We start from the raw sequence: 19,046 nt of genomic DNA, 5'->3' as shown, positions 1-19,046 counted from the left end.
ATAGCTGCAAGTTAAACATTATAAATGATACAGGAGAAAGTTGCCCTGTTCTTGGAGACCTTGGCTTCGTCCCCTAAAATAGCTTCTATATTTTGCCTCTTTTCTCCGTGCTGAGTAATGATCTGAAAGGTGAGCAGAGGTGAAGGAGGCGTTAGTGCCTGGTCTGCTTTATTGAACTGCTGTTTATAGGAGCAACACTGAAAGGTCCGATCCAGTAGCAAGATGTTCCATCTTATTGTAATTTGCCTTTGTAATGAGTGCAAACCACTTCAATTCTTAAATTTAATGCAAAATAAATCAAACATGACTTGAAAGACATTTGACTTTGATATTTAACTTCCTGAAATTGGGCTGTTGTCTCTTTAAAATCTCTGAAACGCCACCTTCAGAAAGTCATCACAACCTGGCTTCTCTATTAGCCCCTCAGCAAAGTTTTCACCAGCGCTGCACTGAGAAGTTTCTCCTGTAATGAGCTCAGAAGATGCACAGCGTCACCAAGAGTTTGCTAATTATCGCTGGCTAGTCTGAAGGAGCTGACCGGGAGATTTTCAAATGCTATTTTATGACCCTTTCAGCCACTGTTGCAGTTGTTTTGGGTTGTTATTTTGAGTCAAAGCCAATTATTATTTTCACGGTAAGTAATGTAACCACCACAGAGCTCACAGTTTGTGGCCCATGCTGAATGTGGAACATGCAAAGGATTTCTGGTCAAAGTAATTGTCTGATATGAGCAAAACAACCTCAGTGTAAGTGAACATGATTGTATTGATTTCTTACTTTGCCTTAGATGTGACACACTTGCCACCGGCAGAATACTTATGTCGCACTCCATGGCGCTAATGGGCATGTAAATAATCACTGGCTTTGGTGGAAATGACCGTTCAATGCAAATGTGACGGCAATTTAAAGGTTACCATGTTTCTGAGATTGGAGTTGGTTTGGGATGATAGATGTCTGCTTTAGTCTTCCCCCCCATGGTAAAAAAAAAAAAAGATACCAAGAGAGCTATCAATAGCAGGTAAGACATTACCTGCTTCCTCTGCTGCTTTTTCTTCAGTCTATCACTTTCCTGAAATTTGGTTGTAAAATATTGTGCTGCTGTGACAAGCTTTCCTCAAATATTGTATCTAAAGACACGTTTTGTATAAGTCCAGATATAAATATATTCGAGGAGTTTTCTCATGGATGTTTCTCAGTCACTTCTCATGTCCCTCTGTTTTGTGTCTTGTGTGTGTGTGTGTGTGTGTGTGTGTGTGTGTGTGTGTGTGTGTGTGTGTGTGTGTGTGTGTGTGTGTGTGGTGTGTGTGTGTGTGTGTGTGTGTGGGTGTGTGTGTGCGTGCGTGTGTGTGTGTGAAATGCACTTATGCTTTGGAGAAGTTTCACCATCTCTGCTTTCTTCTTTTTCTGGTCTTAATGATTACCTAACCCTCTTTTGCTGAAAGTTGCTCTCTATAAACTGCAGGGTTATTAGTTGAATTAATCAGAAACTGTCCCCACGCCTCTGCAGTGGTACACACTCCAACAATTTAATAGGCTTTGGTGAATTAATCTTCATTGGTGCAGACAGAGTGTCTGCATCATATCTTCTTTAATATATTCAACGGAGCTATGCAATAGTGTGACAGGGCTGTTATTTATAATGTTTCGCCGCTTACAAAATATTGCAGCCGCAATTTCACTAGTTTGGACAAACTAGTGAGAACCAAAATAAACTGTGTATTTCTTTTAGAGCAACACAAAATACTTAGGTGATCTTATCCAGATCCAGATATCCTTTATTGTCTCCAATAATTAAAATTAGTCCTGTGTAAATGTGGAAGCTAGCATTGTGGCAAATGAAATACATTGGAAAATAAAATAGCAGTTATAGCTGCAGCAGGTTACATAAATAAGTTGCATAAAGACATTTTATCACATGCAATCAGTATATAGTCATAATGTGGGGTGGCTCAACAACGCTGTGTTCAGAAGTTAAAATATAATTTGATATTATCTTAAAATCAGACTGAATGTTTTTCACCTACTAGCACTCCATAATTCACAAGGAGAGCTGTAGTAATGAACCATTTTCACTTTGACTCTTCGTTTTTCATAATCCTCCCAAATGAAACTGGTAACTCAATGTTTGAATGCAAATTATGTTACCAATACTAGGCGGATCGATCTAAAGTGGACCGTCAGCAGCGGTTTCCGACGTTCGTCCTGGAACATGGTTGTAGTATGACGTAACCTTTACATACATGTCTTTTTTTATTGACAGTTGTGCCGTCCAAGTGGCTGAAGGCTAAAACCCCGATTAACTTTAGAGGAATTATGAAATTACATTTTGCAACTAACTTTTCTCTCAGTTTTACAGCTTTTAAAAAGATCCACACTGAATTTCAGCAATCGAAAGTCTCATATCGAGAAAAGAAGCCGCAGCAGTATCATTCTTTAATCAGAAGCTCTTTTATTACAACCCTAATAAAAATATCCTTTTTCTGCTCTCAGTGGTACTCATTTTCATTGCACAACCAAAAGACCAAAACGTATTATGCCTTTTCCCCGAACACAATAAGTCAAGAATTTTTATCTTTACTCCGACCCATTTCAATGCTAAATTGAAGAGTTATCTAAGGTTTAACATTCACAAAAATCTAGCCAGAACATTCCTGTCTTAAGGTCAATCTTTAAAAGGGAAAGGAGGGGGAGGGGGGAAGCATTCCAGTGTTTATTGAGCAAAGGGTGTCCTTGGTCAACCCTTTCAGGTGGAGATAAGTGTTAACAGAAGCGAGGTGGAGGGAAACATGGGAATTTCTATTGACTGACTGAAATTGGACAGCCTCAAACAAAGTTTTATGGCAACGTTTTTGCGAGGCAGAGCTGCAGGACTTTTGCGGCAGAGCTCTTTTTAATGCCGTTGACTCATTTCGGGCTCTTACCAAGATGTCCTGAAATATTTAAATGATCACTGGGAGTTGCGCCCCGTCTGTGGCGGGGAATAAAAGAAGAGGAAGAGAGAGCGAGAGGGTGGGGAGCTTTTTATGTCACTCTGTTACAATCCCTGAATTAATAGGCATGAGTTAATTAGAAAACTCTGTGCAATAACATTGTCCCCCAAGTTTTGGAGTCTTGGGTGGCATCAGGCAGTGCATGATGGTAAAAAAGAAAAAAAAAAGCAATTCATGTGTTCAATAATGATGCAATTCATTTAAATGTAGTAGGACGGTAATTAGTGTCAGAAGAGAATTGGAAGAGCAGAGGTTCCAGAGCTGGACCAAAGCCGCTGACGTGACAAAGGTCAGATCTGCAACAAGAGTTAAACGTTGCATAATCAGTGTTATCAGACTTTATGTCGCAGCTGCATTGTGGGGGATCTTTTGTCTCACCCTGCTGCTGAATCTATCTTTTATTTGGCTTGCAGCACCTCTTGGCAAATGTGTGCCTCCCTCACAGCATCGTTAAAGTATTACAGACAGTTTGAGATGGACTGTTAGCTGTTGGATTTTTTTCAATAAAGCTAATATGAATTAAAACCTTGTTCAAACGCCAGGATTTTGGGATGGGGGAGAAAGAGAGGAGGTGGAAAAAAAAACACAATCAAAAACAATTTCAGAACTTTCTTTTGGGTAGGACTTTATCAGCAGGGCGCATCTTGATTTGGAGGCATTTGCTCATTTTTCTTTGCTAAAATGCTGAGTGTATGGATCTCTTTTTGGCTTTTCAAGCCGATTTTCAGGTCGACTCTGGTCTGTGCTCCGACCAGGCTATTCCAAAACTTTAACGTTCTTCTGATGAACCAATTATTTTCTTGACTTGGATTTTGTTTTTTTGTTGTTTTTTTTTGCTTTCAGAAGCTGCTCTGCTAAAAGATGAATTTCCTTTAAATTTGTTCTTTTTATCAGAAGGTTGAAATAATTGCCTCCATCTAATCTTGGCCTCACTTCCAGCTGAGAACAAACAGCCCCAGAGCATGACACAGACGCTACTGTGTTTCACTGTAAATAAACTGTATCGTTATTATTATAGTGTGCAGCGTTGTTGGGGGTTTTATTGTACATGAAAGCATACATGAAATTATGGCTGAAAAGCTCAACCTTTGTTTTGTCTGTTTGTTGCAGATTTTCCCACATGTTTTATAAGACTATAAATTATTTTTGAGCAACCTATATTTGGGCCTAGTTGTTTTTCTTTGTAAGGAAAGGCTTCCCTCTTTTCATTCCGCTCCAGATGCCAGAATTATGAAGAATGCAGAATTGTTTTCATGTGTACTCACAAGGAATTCCTCCTTTTGTGTTATCATCTTCCTGACCTTTTCTTCTCATTTTCATTAATTTTGGAGGGATGTTTGATGGTGTATTATTTTTGTATCCTTCTCCTGACTGATACCTTCTGACATCAAGCTCCCTCTGATTCTATTGAAGTTCCCTGCTGATGCTGGATTTTGCAAGATTGGTTTTTTTGATTGTGCAGTTTAATGCTGAGCACATTAATTGTTTCAGTTTTCTTATTTTTTCAGGTTACTTTTTTTTTTTTTTCAATTAAATTGTAATACTACAGGTCATATTGAAATTGTAAAAAGTTCCTAAATGACTTATTTCAGTGGTGTTCTTTCACGTCAAACATTTGCCTCCTTAACTGAGGTGCATAGATGTTTTATATCCACCGCATATTTTGGTGACGACCACATCACTTTGTTTTTTTTTATTGAGGGCCTAATGAAACATGAAAAGCAAGTACTTCACAAAATATTATGACCTGCCTCCTTAATTATTTATCTCTTCAGAGGACGATTAAAATTACATTTACGAGTTAGAGACAACAGAGCCGTGCATAAAAGTGCTAGTAACTATACATCTGTGCTTAATCGTTCTAAACAAACAAACAAAAAAAAATCAGTCAATGTCAATCAAGGGAGTATACATCCCAAGACAACTACAGGCTCTAATGCTTTAAGCCCGTTGGACATGAGGCGCCGTTAAGGGGACGATCATTCACTTTCAGTTCAATCGAATCCAAGCAAAGACGCCGAGCAATGACACAAGTCTTACAAGGATCTCCCAGCAAGCGAGATCAAGACTCAGCAATGTCACAGTAAAGATGAATCACAGAAAAAAAAAAAGAAAAAAAAACAACAAAGGAAAAAAAGCTGAACATTTACTTTGGAAATAACAGTATGAGACATGACCTATTTTAATGTGCAGCGGTTTAGAAAGGTTGGGAAAAATCATCATATCCCACACGGCATCCTTAGGAATGCTGCGCAGAAATGTGCAAGAAAAGTTTTGAATCTTTTTCAGCTGCAGAATGATCTCACACGGATTCCTTTATTCAGGAGAAAGAAAATCCCACCTTGGGAAATTCTTGATTTCACAAAGTCACTGGTTGCAAAACTGTTGGAACCCCATCGAGTAAGCAACTCCAACAACCACGTTTCACCAACAAGGCAGCACTTCACCAGGTTCAGTAACATTTCTTAGGGTTGGGTCGCGCAAAGATCAGATCCCTTTCATCATGATCTCTCTCTGCTTTAGGGATCCCCATCTCCCGTCCTCGAGAGTTTACGTCCCGCAACTTTTAAATGCATCCGACACACCTGAATCAAATGAATGGCTCGTTACCAGCCCTCTGCAGAGCTGAATGACATCCTGATGAGGGAATTCAGCCGTTTGATTCACTTGGGTACTCCTGCTCTATATTGTGCTGGGTACAAGTGTTCAGTAACTTGCAGAGGGATTTAAATACGGGCACTTAGATGTTCATGGATGAACGTTGACTTTGTGTATGTCTGTAATTCTGTAAATTCAAAAAATGTGGCTTGGATCATTGTGACGATGAAGACTATAAGTGTCAACCCATTTTCAGATTGTTGCCAGGGAACACGTGATTTTAATGAAAAATGTTCTGGTATTTCAAAACACATCATGATGTCATGCATAAGATGCTGGTTGACATATTCAGGTTGGATTCGTTTTGAGTTGTTTTTTTTTTAAATGCATCTTTACCAGGAGTGATAACAAATCCTCCAAGAGCTAGTAGCGCTCTTTCACAAACATCCATTAAAAACTGTGGTTTGATGTCAAAGATATGATGACACATAGAGTTATCATATCGAGAACGACAATCCATGCAGTTGGCAGAAATTGTAGAAAGAGAAAACCAGCCAGGCTAAGCTTTTATGGTTCCTCGCAAAATCACTTATGCTCTGTAATTTTTATTTTGTAGATTTTGAGTGGTGGCCCAACACAAAGAGCATAAAGGTAAAGCTGAACAAAGAGGACGCATGGTTTTCAACATTTGTTTTGCAATATAAAATATGAAAAGTGTGGCTCGCAAACGCATCGAGCCGCACTTTAGTGACTCAGAGCTGCGCATGTAAGGCTTGTTGGGGATTTCTCTTCCAGGTTTCTACCATGTAGACGACAATCTTCTATTCATTCTAATTTGCAAAATAGCTCCGGCTCAGCCAGAGTGAATGAAGAGAATCTGGGAAACAATTATTCATTAGGTTAAGTATTAATTGGATTTGGATCTGGATTTTGACAGAGCTAATCCTTCGCATGATTTTAAACAAAGGTTGGAATATCTATATGTGACTTTATGTAATATAATATAATATATTAGTCCAAAAGGTCTTTGATTTTCTGGCGTTTAATGAGACAGTCTGTTAAAACATAAATTTCCCAAAAAAAGTTGAAGGTCTCTGCACACTTTTCATTGGTGGTGAAAATTCGTAATATAAAAAGTTTTCCATAATCGACTTTTCAAAGAACTGCGGGAAAGGTCAGCTCATAAAGTCAAAATGTTCAGTCGTTAGCAAGGTCAGAGCTGAACGCGGTCCGGCACATCTGCCGTTTGAAAGAGGCCTGGTGACAGTTGGTGGATTTCTTTCTTCTTCCCCCACCAGAGTTATTCAGCCTCCACCGTTCCCTTGCTGCTTTTCTTTCATCTTCTCTCTTTCCCCTTCCCATATTTTTTTTTCTGTCTTTCACTCTTTTTCTGCATCTCTCTCTCTCTCCCTCGCCCTCTCTGTGGGTGTGTGTCCCTTTAGGGTGTCTGCTGCAGTTGAGATAAGAAGCGAGTGTAGGACACAGGAGGATGGTGTTCACAGAAGCTAGGTGATCTTATCTGCTCCACCTCCCCCCTCTCCTCTCTACCCGAGCATCCCGTGCTGTTCTGCTTTTCCTCTCTGCTGTTCTTTTCCTCCTGTTTCTTTGCCCTTCCCTCTCCCTCCCCCTCTCTCTCTCTCTTTCCCTCACTGTCTCTCCCTCTCATCTCAGACGCACATTCTCTCAGATCCCCTCTGCGCTACTGTTGATTTGAATTTGAAGTGATGGGAAACTAAATTGGCAGCATTGACAGCAGAAACAAACAGCTTATCTCTCTCTCCTGGGCCAATGCAGGCCTTAGTCAGATACTAGAGCCACTGCCAGCATCTGACTTGTGACAATGGTGATAAATTGAACGTTTGTTGACTGTCACTTTTAATGCGTGCATATGTGGAAGTGTGTCAGCGCGTTGGACTCGGCGCCACGTGCACGTGCGTTCTTTTCGGCTAATAGCTCTTTGTGAATCGCCTTACTGGTGAAAAAAAGTGCTATTTTAGGCCTGTCAAGCTGTGTTATCTTTAGCATTATTTCTAGATTCAACCGGCAAGCCCGCAGGAACAAAGAAGCCTAAAGATACAATTTAAAATTGGCCCATTGCGAAGGTGTCAGTTTTGTGTAGCTGCACCGGCTCGTCCTTTGATGTAGGTGTTTCTTGTGCTTGAATGATTCATAGATCAGAGTTAAGTGGCTTACCAAATAAAACACGCATCGGTCTGAAAGCAGTCAGGTAAATGGGCGACTGAAAAAAGAAGCCTATGTATGAAGGGGAAAGACAGAGGGAGACCTTCAGAGTGAAAGGTGGCTCAATATCATTGGCCTCTGCTTCATATCCAGCTGTACGACTTAAAGAAAATATAATGCACATAGATCCACGGCAGACTCGTAATTAGCCGACTGTAGGACCGTGTCGCCTCGCCACCTTTGTCAAGCACCTTTTTGCTGTGATACCTCCTCTGACTGCTGCTCTAAAGGCAAGAAATTCACTTTCTTTTGTCACTGAAAGTTGGTTTCTAACCACCTGCTGTTTATTACAGCAGCAGACATCAGATCTGTGCGTGCACAGACGATCAGATGCACTTTTCTGAAATGAGGTGGCTGTATATGAGCTGCATTCAATTCTTGTTAACCTTAAGGGTTGAAATATAAGTTACACTTAGACTGCTCAATTTTGATGTTTATTACTCTGAGCAGAGATTCATCAGAAACGCAGTATGAGATTAGTTTGAACGATTTCAATCAAAATAATCAAAGTTGGGGGTTTTGTCTTTTTTTTCTCTCTTTTTCCTTCTAATCTAAGACGGTGGCCTGTTTTGCATGAAGACATGGTATTCCACAGACATTGGGTATAACAAGTTATAGCTTTTCCATCTACTTCAGCCACTCCACATTTGCTTTTGAGTTCTGAAATCTACCAAGTATTTTCATTCACACCTCTGCTGCTCATTGGGTCGTTTCTCCTTTTCAGGTCATTTTCTATGAACTCAAGATATGGTTTTGCATGAAAACTTCAGTGGCTCAGCAGTTTCTGAAATCCTGTCTCACACCAACAACCAAGTCGTTTTTTATTTTTTATAAGTCCCCTAAATCCCTTCCTGTCTTCCTCATTCTAATGCTTGGCGTAATCTTCAACAAGTTCTCCCGTTGATGCTTTGAGTTGCAGGCATTAAATTGGCTGATTTACTTTCGTCTTAACTACAAGCAATTGAAACGATGTACTTAATAAAGTGGCCGTCGAGTTCGTATGTGTCTCTGCTGTGTTTCGCTATGGATTTATTTAATGTTGATGAGCCAAATATGTAATATTTGGCTAGAAGACGAGTCCCTGCGCTCACTGGCAGCAGACGCACCGAACTGCGTGATCATATAAAATCATGCAGTTGCAATAATGCTGGCAATATTGCATTGACAGCATGAGGTGTGATAAAACCATGCTCTCCCTCCTCTTTTTCACATCTGTGCTTCTGACACTACATTGTGTTTTCAAGTGGGGGCATTTACTGCTGCTTTATAAATGCAGAAATCATTGTGAAAACGCCACATTCAGGCACGATGCTGAATGTTAGGTGAGTACATTAGCAGCAGAAACGCTTTGTATAATTTGTAAGGAAATTTTCGGTTGTCAGAGCTGATTATGAAATGTGTTTACAGTGGGAAAAACTACTGCAAAAGTGAAGCTATCAAGCTCTTGTAATATATAAGTGTGATTTTGAAAGGTTTCCCACTGATGAGATTTACAGACCAGGAAGTGCACAATAATTCAGGCTCAGTGTAATTGCACAGATTTTGTCACAGATTCATGTTTTTTTGCGGGGTGGTTTTCCACACTTCCTTGATAAGACTTTGACTTTCTATTATTCTACGTCATTATTCAAAACCAGGGGCAACCACAATGCTCCCTGGGAGGCATTTGCGACTTTGCAATTCAAAAATTATACAAATATGGCCCCCCAGTGCAGGTGATTGATGCAAATGGAGAGCTTTTTTTTTCCATTAATTAATTATAAATTAGAATTGGAATTATTCAAATATGAATTAGACACACTTTTTTTCTTTTAATTTCAAAATAAATAGGGCCTAGTGACTTTTATTCAAAAGCAGACTTTGGTGCAGCTAAGTCTGGTTTCAATTAATAAAAACTGTTTTTAAAAAAGAAAATAAAAAGCCCAAATGCTTTTAATATAAATGACCTAAATTCTCCTCTCATGTGCTGAGTGTGTTTGGTTTTTGTTTGTTTGTTTGTTGTTTTTCTAGTAGGCAGTGGGGGGAAAACAGGTTTAGTTGAGCCCAAAAAAATTTGCAAAATGCTTTTAAGTTGGGGATAAGTAGTAATATACACATTCCTTTTCCATAAATTTTTTGTATTATATTTGTGAATTCTGTTAACTTGACAAAACGCTTGCACTCCAGTGCTCTAAACCATCCATTCAAGCTCATGGCTACCCAGGAACCCATCGGTTGGTTGTTTGCCTCTGCTGCGCGTGTGTTTCTGCCCAACTTGTTTCGTTTCAAACTTGCATTTAGTTTTCTTCATCAAGATGGCAACAGAAAGCGTCCTCAATGCATAACGCCGCCACCACCGTGTTTCACAGTGGGATTGTGATCAGTGTCATGTGCAATGCACAGATCAGCTGTGTGCATACTGGAATTAGATTACACACGGGCGTATTTTAATTACTGTGAGTTAATATCTTTTATGGTTCGTGTGCCGTCAGTGGCCTTTATTCATAAGCAGCTGGTAGGGAAGGAGGGCAGCTGGAGAGACGAGGAAGACATGCAGTAAATAGCCAGGGGTCAAATCAGGGGCAGCTACACTGAGGACTGTATCCTCTGCAAATGGAGCCCCAGTTATGTTGCACTCTTATGCGGTTTAGTCAACTGTATTTTATTTCAGGGTATCAGCGTAAAGGGTAAGATATTGCTTAAGTAATTAAGGACAGGATTTTCTTCCACTTTCAGAGTTATTTTCTTCCTTTGATTTGTCTATTCAGTTAAATCACAATAACTAGACATGAAATGCAAATTCATCTTCCAACTTTTAAAGTGCAAATTCAGGTTAAATTCAGTCGCGGTGGGTGTCTGTGCCCTGAACATGTGAGTGAGTGTCAGGCGCATGAATCAGAGGCTTTTGTGTGTGCGCTTCCTATGGGACGGCGCTAGCATGTAGCATTAACGCGTCAGGCCCTGAGAGGACAAGAAGGTAGCAGAGCTGTCAGCGGCCAGCTCCCACTCCGCCTAATGAGAGAGAGGGCCGTTAATTAAAAACACCAACAGGCTGAGCTCCCCGGTGTCCCACCATCAGGACGACCCGGGGTTAAAGACATGGAGCATGGAGGAAGGCGGGCATGCTGCTCCCACATACAGCATATAGTCCAAGACTTTTAACAATAAATAGCCAGGGGTATTCAGAAAGAACAAAGTGAAGCAGAAATGGGAACAGCTATTAGAAGGCCTTGCTTTCTTTAAACTGCACTGTGTTTGTGTCTTTGGGGGGAAGAGGTCTATGATAATCGTCTAATGTTTAGCCCTTGATGTTTTCAGAGCAAACTGTGGTTCTTTTGTATCTTTGTGCTCGTGTTTGCTGCATGGCAGCAGGGTGTTTGCCGAAGCCTGCTTGCAGATATGTCTGGTTAGAGAAATGAGAAAAGAAGAAGAATCTGTCAAAGCCTAGGCATGAGTTGTTTTTTTTTTCCTGTAGTTTTAAGGTTGATGCTTGCTTCTTTATTCACCGAGGGATGTATTCCTTTGAAAAGCATCAAACCTGAAGACTCATCATATGGAAAGGCAGCATGCTGATAGTCGTTTTTAGATATTTTAAAGAGTTTTCACAGTTTAGCGCAGTATGAGGTTTGTGACAAGATGGTGCATGCAATTGGGTTTAATAGAACGATACAAGCCTCTTGTCATGTGTGGGAGAAGACTTTAGCGATACTGTGGGGGAACTCAGGGAAGCTTATCATGTTTTCATAAGACAAATAAGGGCTTGGCAAAATGTCCTCTTGTAATGTTTTTATGCTCCGCTAACACTAATTAGTCCTAAACGCCAGCCTAGATTTGTCTAGTTAAGCCTTTGTAAGTATTCTAGGTCTTGAAAACTAATGCACGAATCAGAAAACCTTTCAAATAGCCCGTTAGCTTAGCGCCTACAGCAAACTCCACCGGCCTTAAAGTCGTCAGCATCAAGGGTTAACCAGCTGATGAGTTCTCATATTTTGTACAAATCGTACGATCCCTGACTCTGTCACCATTTCTTCTTCCAAGCCGTTACTGGAAATATTGCCGCACAACTGTTTAGCTTCTTTGCTGCGAGAACCACCTGTGAGCACTGCACGAGACGCAATCAGTACAGTTATTTCTACAGAAATCGCCCATCAGAATACATATTTTTCCCAAATTACAGGCAGAAACTCGGGTAAAGGCCTTGAACTGGCACGACTGCCTCTATGAAACGTCATCAACTATGTCGGTGTGTAACAAAAACCATGAAAAATGTCACCACTTTGAAAAAGCAGGATGTCATGTAAGAATAGGGACTTTACTGTTTCTGCATTTATATCCCAAAGTTTTATGGCATACTTGAGATGAATTACAGAGGCCCTGGCTCTTTCCGTTAGGAACTAGTGGTTTTAGACCGAAGTACACACTTTTTAAAGATATTATGGGATGTTCAGTTGTATGTGTTTTTGGCACACACACACATACACACACACAGATATATATATATATATATATGTGTATACAAATGCATTAGCTGGAGTCAAATAAAAGATTTCATTGAAAGAAAAAAGAAAAAACGGTCAATAAGTCCAAAACCTTTCTTTTTCTACATTAGTGAAATATAATAAGTTTTCCAGTCTGTAACATAAGAAAGTCCAAATGCAACAAATGGTCGTTCTTCCTGGAAATACTTTTCAAGGATCTAAGTTTGCACAGCCGACAACTCAAATCCTTGGGCGGCGTTGGCGAGTATGAGGTTCACTCTTCGTGATGTTGGACTTTTTTTTTTGATAGAGATAAAACAAAATGTTTTCTGCTGTTTATTTAGTCTAAGAGTAAAAATATGTTAATTCTGACACTTGCTCAGTAATCTCACATTTCTTTTGGAACATAGAATGGTTAATGTGCTGCTCTTGTGGCTCTGAAAAGATATTCAGTTTATTTTGAGTAAACTACAAAATAAGAATCTCAAACATAAAGACAACAACCTTAAAGCAGTCACCTTTCTACTAGAAGCTGGCAATATTTAGCTCAGTTCTCACTTTAATGAGAAATATCGCAGTGTTTTAATGTTGAACACCACTAGATTGGACTAAAATAGACTAAATTAATTAAGAGGACACATTCTGCAGAGGTTTGTGGGGTTGGAGGGGTAAACAAGATAAACACCTGCTGATACTACATGAACTGAAACTGTGTTGTAACACTGCTGCCTATTGTGCAGCAGCTTTTGTATGTGTTTTATTAAACTGTCAAACACATGAATCATTAGCCTTGATCTGCAGATTGACAGGTTGTCAGCTCCGACAGTCTCTGTCAGCGGGGCGGGGGAGAGGGGCGGCGTCGCCGGCGAGGGAACGCTACACGTTCCCCGCGGCTTTGTCGTCTTTCGTGCCTCCTGCATCTCTCCATCTTCCTCCCGCCCCCGCATGTCAACCCAGGTGCTAGCAAAACCGAGGATTGTGGGTAGTCTCGGAGCATATGGAGCAGGGAGATGACGGAAAAAAATGGAGGGAGGAGCGGAGGAGGGGGGCCTCGGAGAGGGAGAGAGGGAGAAGCTGTCAGGCTGTCTATCCCTGTCACAGCAGCCAGGAGGGTGCGATGGACAAATGGATAACTGCTATTTCAGACTGCCAGGGAGAAAGCTTCGTCAGATTAAAAGCGTCGATTCTGGCATGGGCGCTCTCACACAGTAGAGCGCACAAATCGTCACACGTCCACGCGGGTTTTTTATTTCTTCCGCTTTTGCTCCCATTTGCTCCACAGTGAAATGTGTGTGGTGGGGGAAAAACAACGTTCTGTTTATTCAGTCACTAGATTGCAGTTCATTGTGCACAAAACACCCACAGATGCATAAAAGTGAATTTTCTGTATGGACAGAGTTTCAGAGCCATGGCTCCAGGCTTTCTGTGGTGTGTGTCATATTTGAGTTTTTCTTAATGATTGATGCAGACTTTATCCTCCTTATGTTTCTGACGTGTTAAGGTAAAACATAACCATTTCTCTCTGCTTCTTCCTTTTGCTGTGTGTGGTGTTTTCTTTAGGCTGTGCCTTCCTCACCTACTGTGCCAGAGAGTCAGCCCTGAAAGCCCAGAACGCATTGCATGAGCAGAAGACCCTGCCAGGAGTAAGTCATACGAACGCAACGCAGCTACAATCTGACACAAACACACATTTTTTTTACTTTTTTTTGTCTTCAAAGCATGTCTTATATTTATTTCAAATCCAGTTGGAAACTCCATGTTTTTCTGATTGAGGGGTTCACTATGAGACAAATCTAAGCGGAGCCTATCTTTCCCTTCCATTTCTCACACACATCCCCCTTTCTCTCTCTTTCTCTCTCTCTCTCTCCATTTTGACAGTCACACACACACAAACCCATAGGGAGAAAACACAAAATATCACATCATACGCGTACTATTTATATCTCCCCCTCCAGTTTGTGTAAACGGGCAAGCGCATGCGTGTGTGTGCGTGTGTGTCTGTGCGCGCGCGTGTGTGTGTGTGTGTGTGTGCTTGCGCCCGAGTGTGTGGGCCAAACGTCTGAGATAGACTGCGAGGGATGAAAACTGGGTGGGCGGATGGATGTGGGCTCTTTCCACACTTTACGTGCGCGCTCTGAATTCAGTCTGCGGCGCACATTGTGAACGCACACTTGCGTCACGGCGACGCTGTGGATGTGATTAGTCACATGTACCGTGCAGCTGCGTGCATGCCATGCTCTCTTGAATGTCGAGCTCTTATTCATACATGATGTAAAGACCCAGTTCTGGTGCTGAGATGGAGGAGAAGCTCCAGTTCATTCATTAGAAGATTCTGCATGTGGGTTTCAGGGATCTTGTGCAATGTGAGCGTTTTCTTTAGTGCATAAAGGATTTTTTTGGGGTGTGGGATTTCATGGTTGTGTGTGTGCAAGTTTGTTCTTCTTTTCTTTTTTTGTTTAGCTGCACATGCACACACCTGAATGCCTGCGTGGCGTGGCGTGGCTCGGCGCACGCGCCGGCGAGCGCTGGGAAGTTTTGATGCATTTCTGCCAGGCCCAGCTCGGTTTGCGCTGTTCGTTTTTAATGACGCCTCCAGGGAAGCTGACAGTCGCCGTGTTGAGCGCTCAGCCTTTGATGTGAGTGATTATGACATCACAGACGTGCAGTCGAGAAGAGCGGAGGAGTGGGGATCCGTGCTCTGAGTTTTTGGTTTTTTTTTTTCCTTCTTCTTCTTCTTTTACTTCCCAGTGGCATATTATTCCGAGAAAAAGAGGGAGGGAAGGAACAGAGACACATGGAAGGAGAGGAGGAGAGATTAAATATTTGGCCAAAACTAGAATGAGATTTTGTGTTCCTAAAAACTGTGCTCTGCCAATTTAATGTCTTGCCAGGGTTTGACATAACTATTTGTGGCACAAAAACGAACCTTTAAACATTCCATCTGAACATATTTCACTGAAACACAGTGGCGTGCAAAAGTATTCACAACATGTCAGCATATGTTGACCTGTTGTGTTCACAAACCTTAATGTAATCCATCGGGATATTATGTAATAGAATAACACAAAGCATTATAAAAGGGTAACATAAAAGAAAAGCCAATTATCTTACAAATAAAAGCTCATAGAAAATTACAGCTAAAAGTGCAGAACACCACTTCATCCTATATACAGACTGACATCTTTGCTAAATCTTTCTCAAATGTCTCGAGATCAGTTAGAGTGAACAGCACCTCACTGCCACTTATTAATATTTAGGTCTGGACTTTGACTAGGCCCAAACTTTGACTCGGGTATTCTGACACGTAAATGAGCTTAAAGCTACTCCACTGCCAGGTCTTTTGTAGCGTGTCTTCAATGAAGGAAAGCATTCCCGCAGCATGTTGCTTCCACCACTATGTTACGCTGCAGTCATGAAGTTCTCAGGTGATGTGTGGTTTTTCCCCCCCCCACATTTAATATTTCAATGACACCTTTTGGTCTATTTACATGTCTTCATGATGATATTTGACAGTCCAGGTATTGTCCCTGATCATGTCTAATATGTTCCTTAGTCTACATGATGCTAGTTGTTCCCAAATGTTCCCTAACAAACCTTTGAGGCCTTCTCACAGCAGCTCCATTTCTACTGTGTCTTTGTTTGGCTGCACACTTTTGGACTCTCCTCAGCAATCAAGTGACCTTTAAAAGGCAATTCTGGCCTACATTTCAATTGTATGAAAGTAAAAAGGGGGTGAATGCAGTTGAGCAACGTGTCATTTTCCTTCTGCTCCACTGTGATGCATGACTTTGCATTGGTCTAGCACATAAAATACCAATAAATTTACACTGAGGTTTGAGGCTGTGGGAAAGTGAATACATCAGCAAAGTCCTGCACTCTGTTTCAGAGTTTAACAATTAAATACTATTTAGCAATTCATTAATAGCTTATTCATTGGTAATTAATGACATATTAATTTGCGATCATTAATAGCTTAACTATTGCTTAATTCCTACTAATATCCTCTACTTTCAGCAGGGGATTGTAGTGAAGTTTGAATTAGATGAACGGTGAGTGTGAAGTAAAGAGGAGTGATGCCACAGGACAGACCCAGATGGTAGACAAACCTTGAAACCGCGCGCTCAGGGAGGCAGAACGGTAAACGGCCTTTTGTTGTTCTTAAAGGTAAAGCCAGCAAAACAGAATAAATGAGCTCGTTTGAAACCGAGCGACGACTTGGCCCTGGAAGAGGCACCGAGAGCTTCCCCCACGCTCCACCTCCGCCTCCCCTGCCCCTTCCTCGTATCTCCAGCCCCTTTCCTCTCTTCTCTATCCACACAGACCAACACAACCCAAAAAAAAAAAAAATCCCCCAGTTTTTTTTTTTTTCTAAAGCCACCTACCTTTTATTTTTTTACTTCATCTCCTGGTGTGCTTTTTTGTCCTCAAAGTTCTTCAGCACCCCTTATGTTTTGAAAAGTTTTCCACCAAGCTTTTTTCCTTTTGCTGTCAGGTGAGCTCGGGGAAGAAGGGATTCTGCTTCCTGCTGGAAACGCCTGGTAAGCGTGGCTGTAGGCTGTTGATGTAGTCACAGACAGAAATACTGAGTGGTGAGAACACGTGTTGGGTGAGGCTCGGCGTCTGTGGTGTCAGGAGATACTTTTGGATAAACAAGTGGCAGGCGAAGATAGTAGTGAGGGATGATTCATGATAAATGACAATGTCTCTGAGCATTTCTAATTCGTTTCTGCCACGTAGTGCCACATGTACCCTGGGAAAGTTTGATGGATGCACTGAAACAAGTGGTACCATTAAAAACGTTTAAGAAATATAAATAAATAAAAATAAGCCACGGCACTGAAGGGGGTCTGAAAAATCAAAAGTAATCTCTCTGATGTTTTGCATCCGCTATTTGTTCTCTTCTTCTTTGGACTTACAGAGCGTATTATTCTAAACAATGGAAGCAATTTGGACCAACTAGTTTAACCACAAGCATAGCAATGAAAATGTGACCATTAAAATAAGAATATGACAGCAGACCAATAAAAAAACTATTTAATATAAAAGTGTGGTCTATTTTTTAAAAAAAAAACATACTTTCAATCTCACAAACCAACTTAATTGGAATGTATGTTCTCATTTATTACATATGACTGCATTATGAATCAAGTCTCTTTATAATTTTATTAAATAACTATGATGCAAAGAAATCATCATTGTAACTATTTTTAGGGAAATCAAAAAAAAATCAAATCAGGATTTTAATTACCATTGACTTAAAGACTTATAGACATACTGTGGGGAGTGAAGCAAAAGCCTAACAAGGCTCCGTAACAAAAAAAAGAAAGAAAAAGAAGCACCCAGTGAAACAATTATAAAGCAACTATTTTCATAAGTTCTTTGAAGCCTGGCCTCTCTGCAGTTCTGAAGGGCATCATCTTCTTTGTTATTAAGTAGGCCAATGATTTAGTGATGGCTTCATCTTGACTTGCACTGAGCACGTCTGCACTTCTTTTCTTATTCATTTTCTCTAACAAACTTAATTCTCCACTCCCTCTCGCCTCTTTGATCTTGCCTAATACAAAACTGGGGAGGAGAAAATGCTGTCAAATTAGGAGCCGCGGTAACCTAACTTGAACAACACATTTAAGGTTTCTATGAATTAATTTCTATTCAAGAAAAAGCGAACCAAGGTTACAGTATGCGACTTTATAGGTCTTCCATTATAACGTTGCTCATGCTACATGTTTTGTCTGTTTTTCTTTTTTAATCCTCCGGGGTTAAAGCTACACTTGGTAGCATTCAGTCACCCGATGCCAGATTTTCCTTTCGACTTTACTGCTCGGCGTGTCTGAACTCTTTCTGAGCCCCTGCAGCCAGCTCCTAAAGACATTTCATTCAACGTTTACCCTCCCGCTGACTCCTTATGGATATGGGATTTACCAGATATATCGTCATTGACTCTCTGAGAGCCGCACAGTCTCTCAAGCATTGCTGCGTAGCAACTGTAAACTGGAAGTTTGCCACAGTTCTGAGTCATCATGTAAATGAGTTCTAAAAATTTATGAAGTGAGTCCGTTTCAACTTAAGCTCGCGACCAACCGTGGGGAAAACTGTAGGACATGTTGAGTCATAATGGGGGGAGGGGTCAAGTTAGAGGTGATGTCCTTTTGCAATGCCTTGCAATAGTATCTGCACCTCTTGAACATTTTTACAATGAGGTTCTCTAATTATGAAACGGCGTAAGTGTAATTTCTTCCCATCGTATCTTCAGTCTGTCCAAAGCTGAAATTCCCATCTTTCTGATGGTCGTTTTTGTGTTACATAAACCAACAAGAGAAGAACATGTCTGCATCCCGAACTCGCCTGAAAGGGGCAAGACGTTTAACTTCCATCCGCAGAATTTTCATGATTTGCTATGCAGTCTCCAAACAATGACAGTGAACTGTGTGATTTATCTTACCACCGCTGAAAAAAAAAAAAACACACCATCTACCAATATGACGGGAAAAACTGAGTATTTTTGTTTTGCAGTTCTGGGATTGGGTGTGTGCGACAGACCTATTAGTAAAAAGCGGGCACATCTAAAACATCGCATCCTCCCCATGATGCTTGTGATTCTGTACTCCAGTTTCAGACTACAACAAGAACCATTAAAAAGCTCCTCTATTGATTTTGGCAAAAGTCCCCAGAAGTGGGTGGATGTGGTTTTCGTGTGTGCACGCTTGTGTGTGTGTATGTTTATGTGTGGGTCACAGGCCTTGCTATTGCAGGACTAGCT

At 40.9% G+C, this 19,046-nt stretch overlaps 1 protein-coding gene across 9 annotated transcripts in view; it reads left to right on the top strand.

The window, feature by feature from the left end:
- Nucleotides 1–19,046, top strand: part of celf4 (CUGBP, Elav-like family member 4) — a 103,787-nt gene that overhangs the window by 21,111 nt on the left and 63,630 nt on the right. For all 9 annotated transcript variants that reach the window (XM_055027459.1, XM_055027464.1, XM_055027466.1 and 6 more), the window contains exon 2: nt 13,847–13,929. In XM_055027459.1, coding sequence (XP_054883434.1) covers nt 13,847–13,929 — 83 coding nt within the window. The remainder of the gene's footprint in view (nt 1–13,846; nt 13,930–19,046) is intronic.

The sequence above is a fragment of the Poeciliopsis prolifica genome, unplaced genomic scaffold (genome assembly GCF_027474105.1).
Source record: "Poeciliopsis prolifica strain line A6 unplaced genomic scaffold, Auburn_PproV2 SCAFFOLD003, whole genome shotgun sequence".
NCBI classification, from domain to species: Eukaryota; Metazoa; Chordata; class Actinopteri; order Cyprinodontiformes; family Poeciliidae; genus Poeciliopsis; species Poeciliopsis prolifica.
Note: the sequence above shows the minus strand (reverse complement) of the source record. Positions and strands in the feature narration are given on the sequence as shown.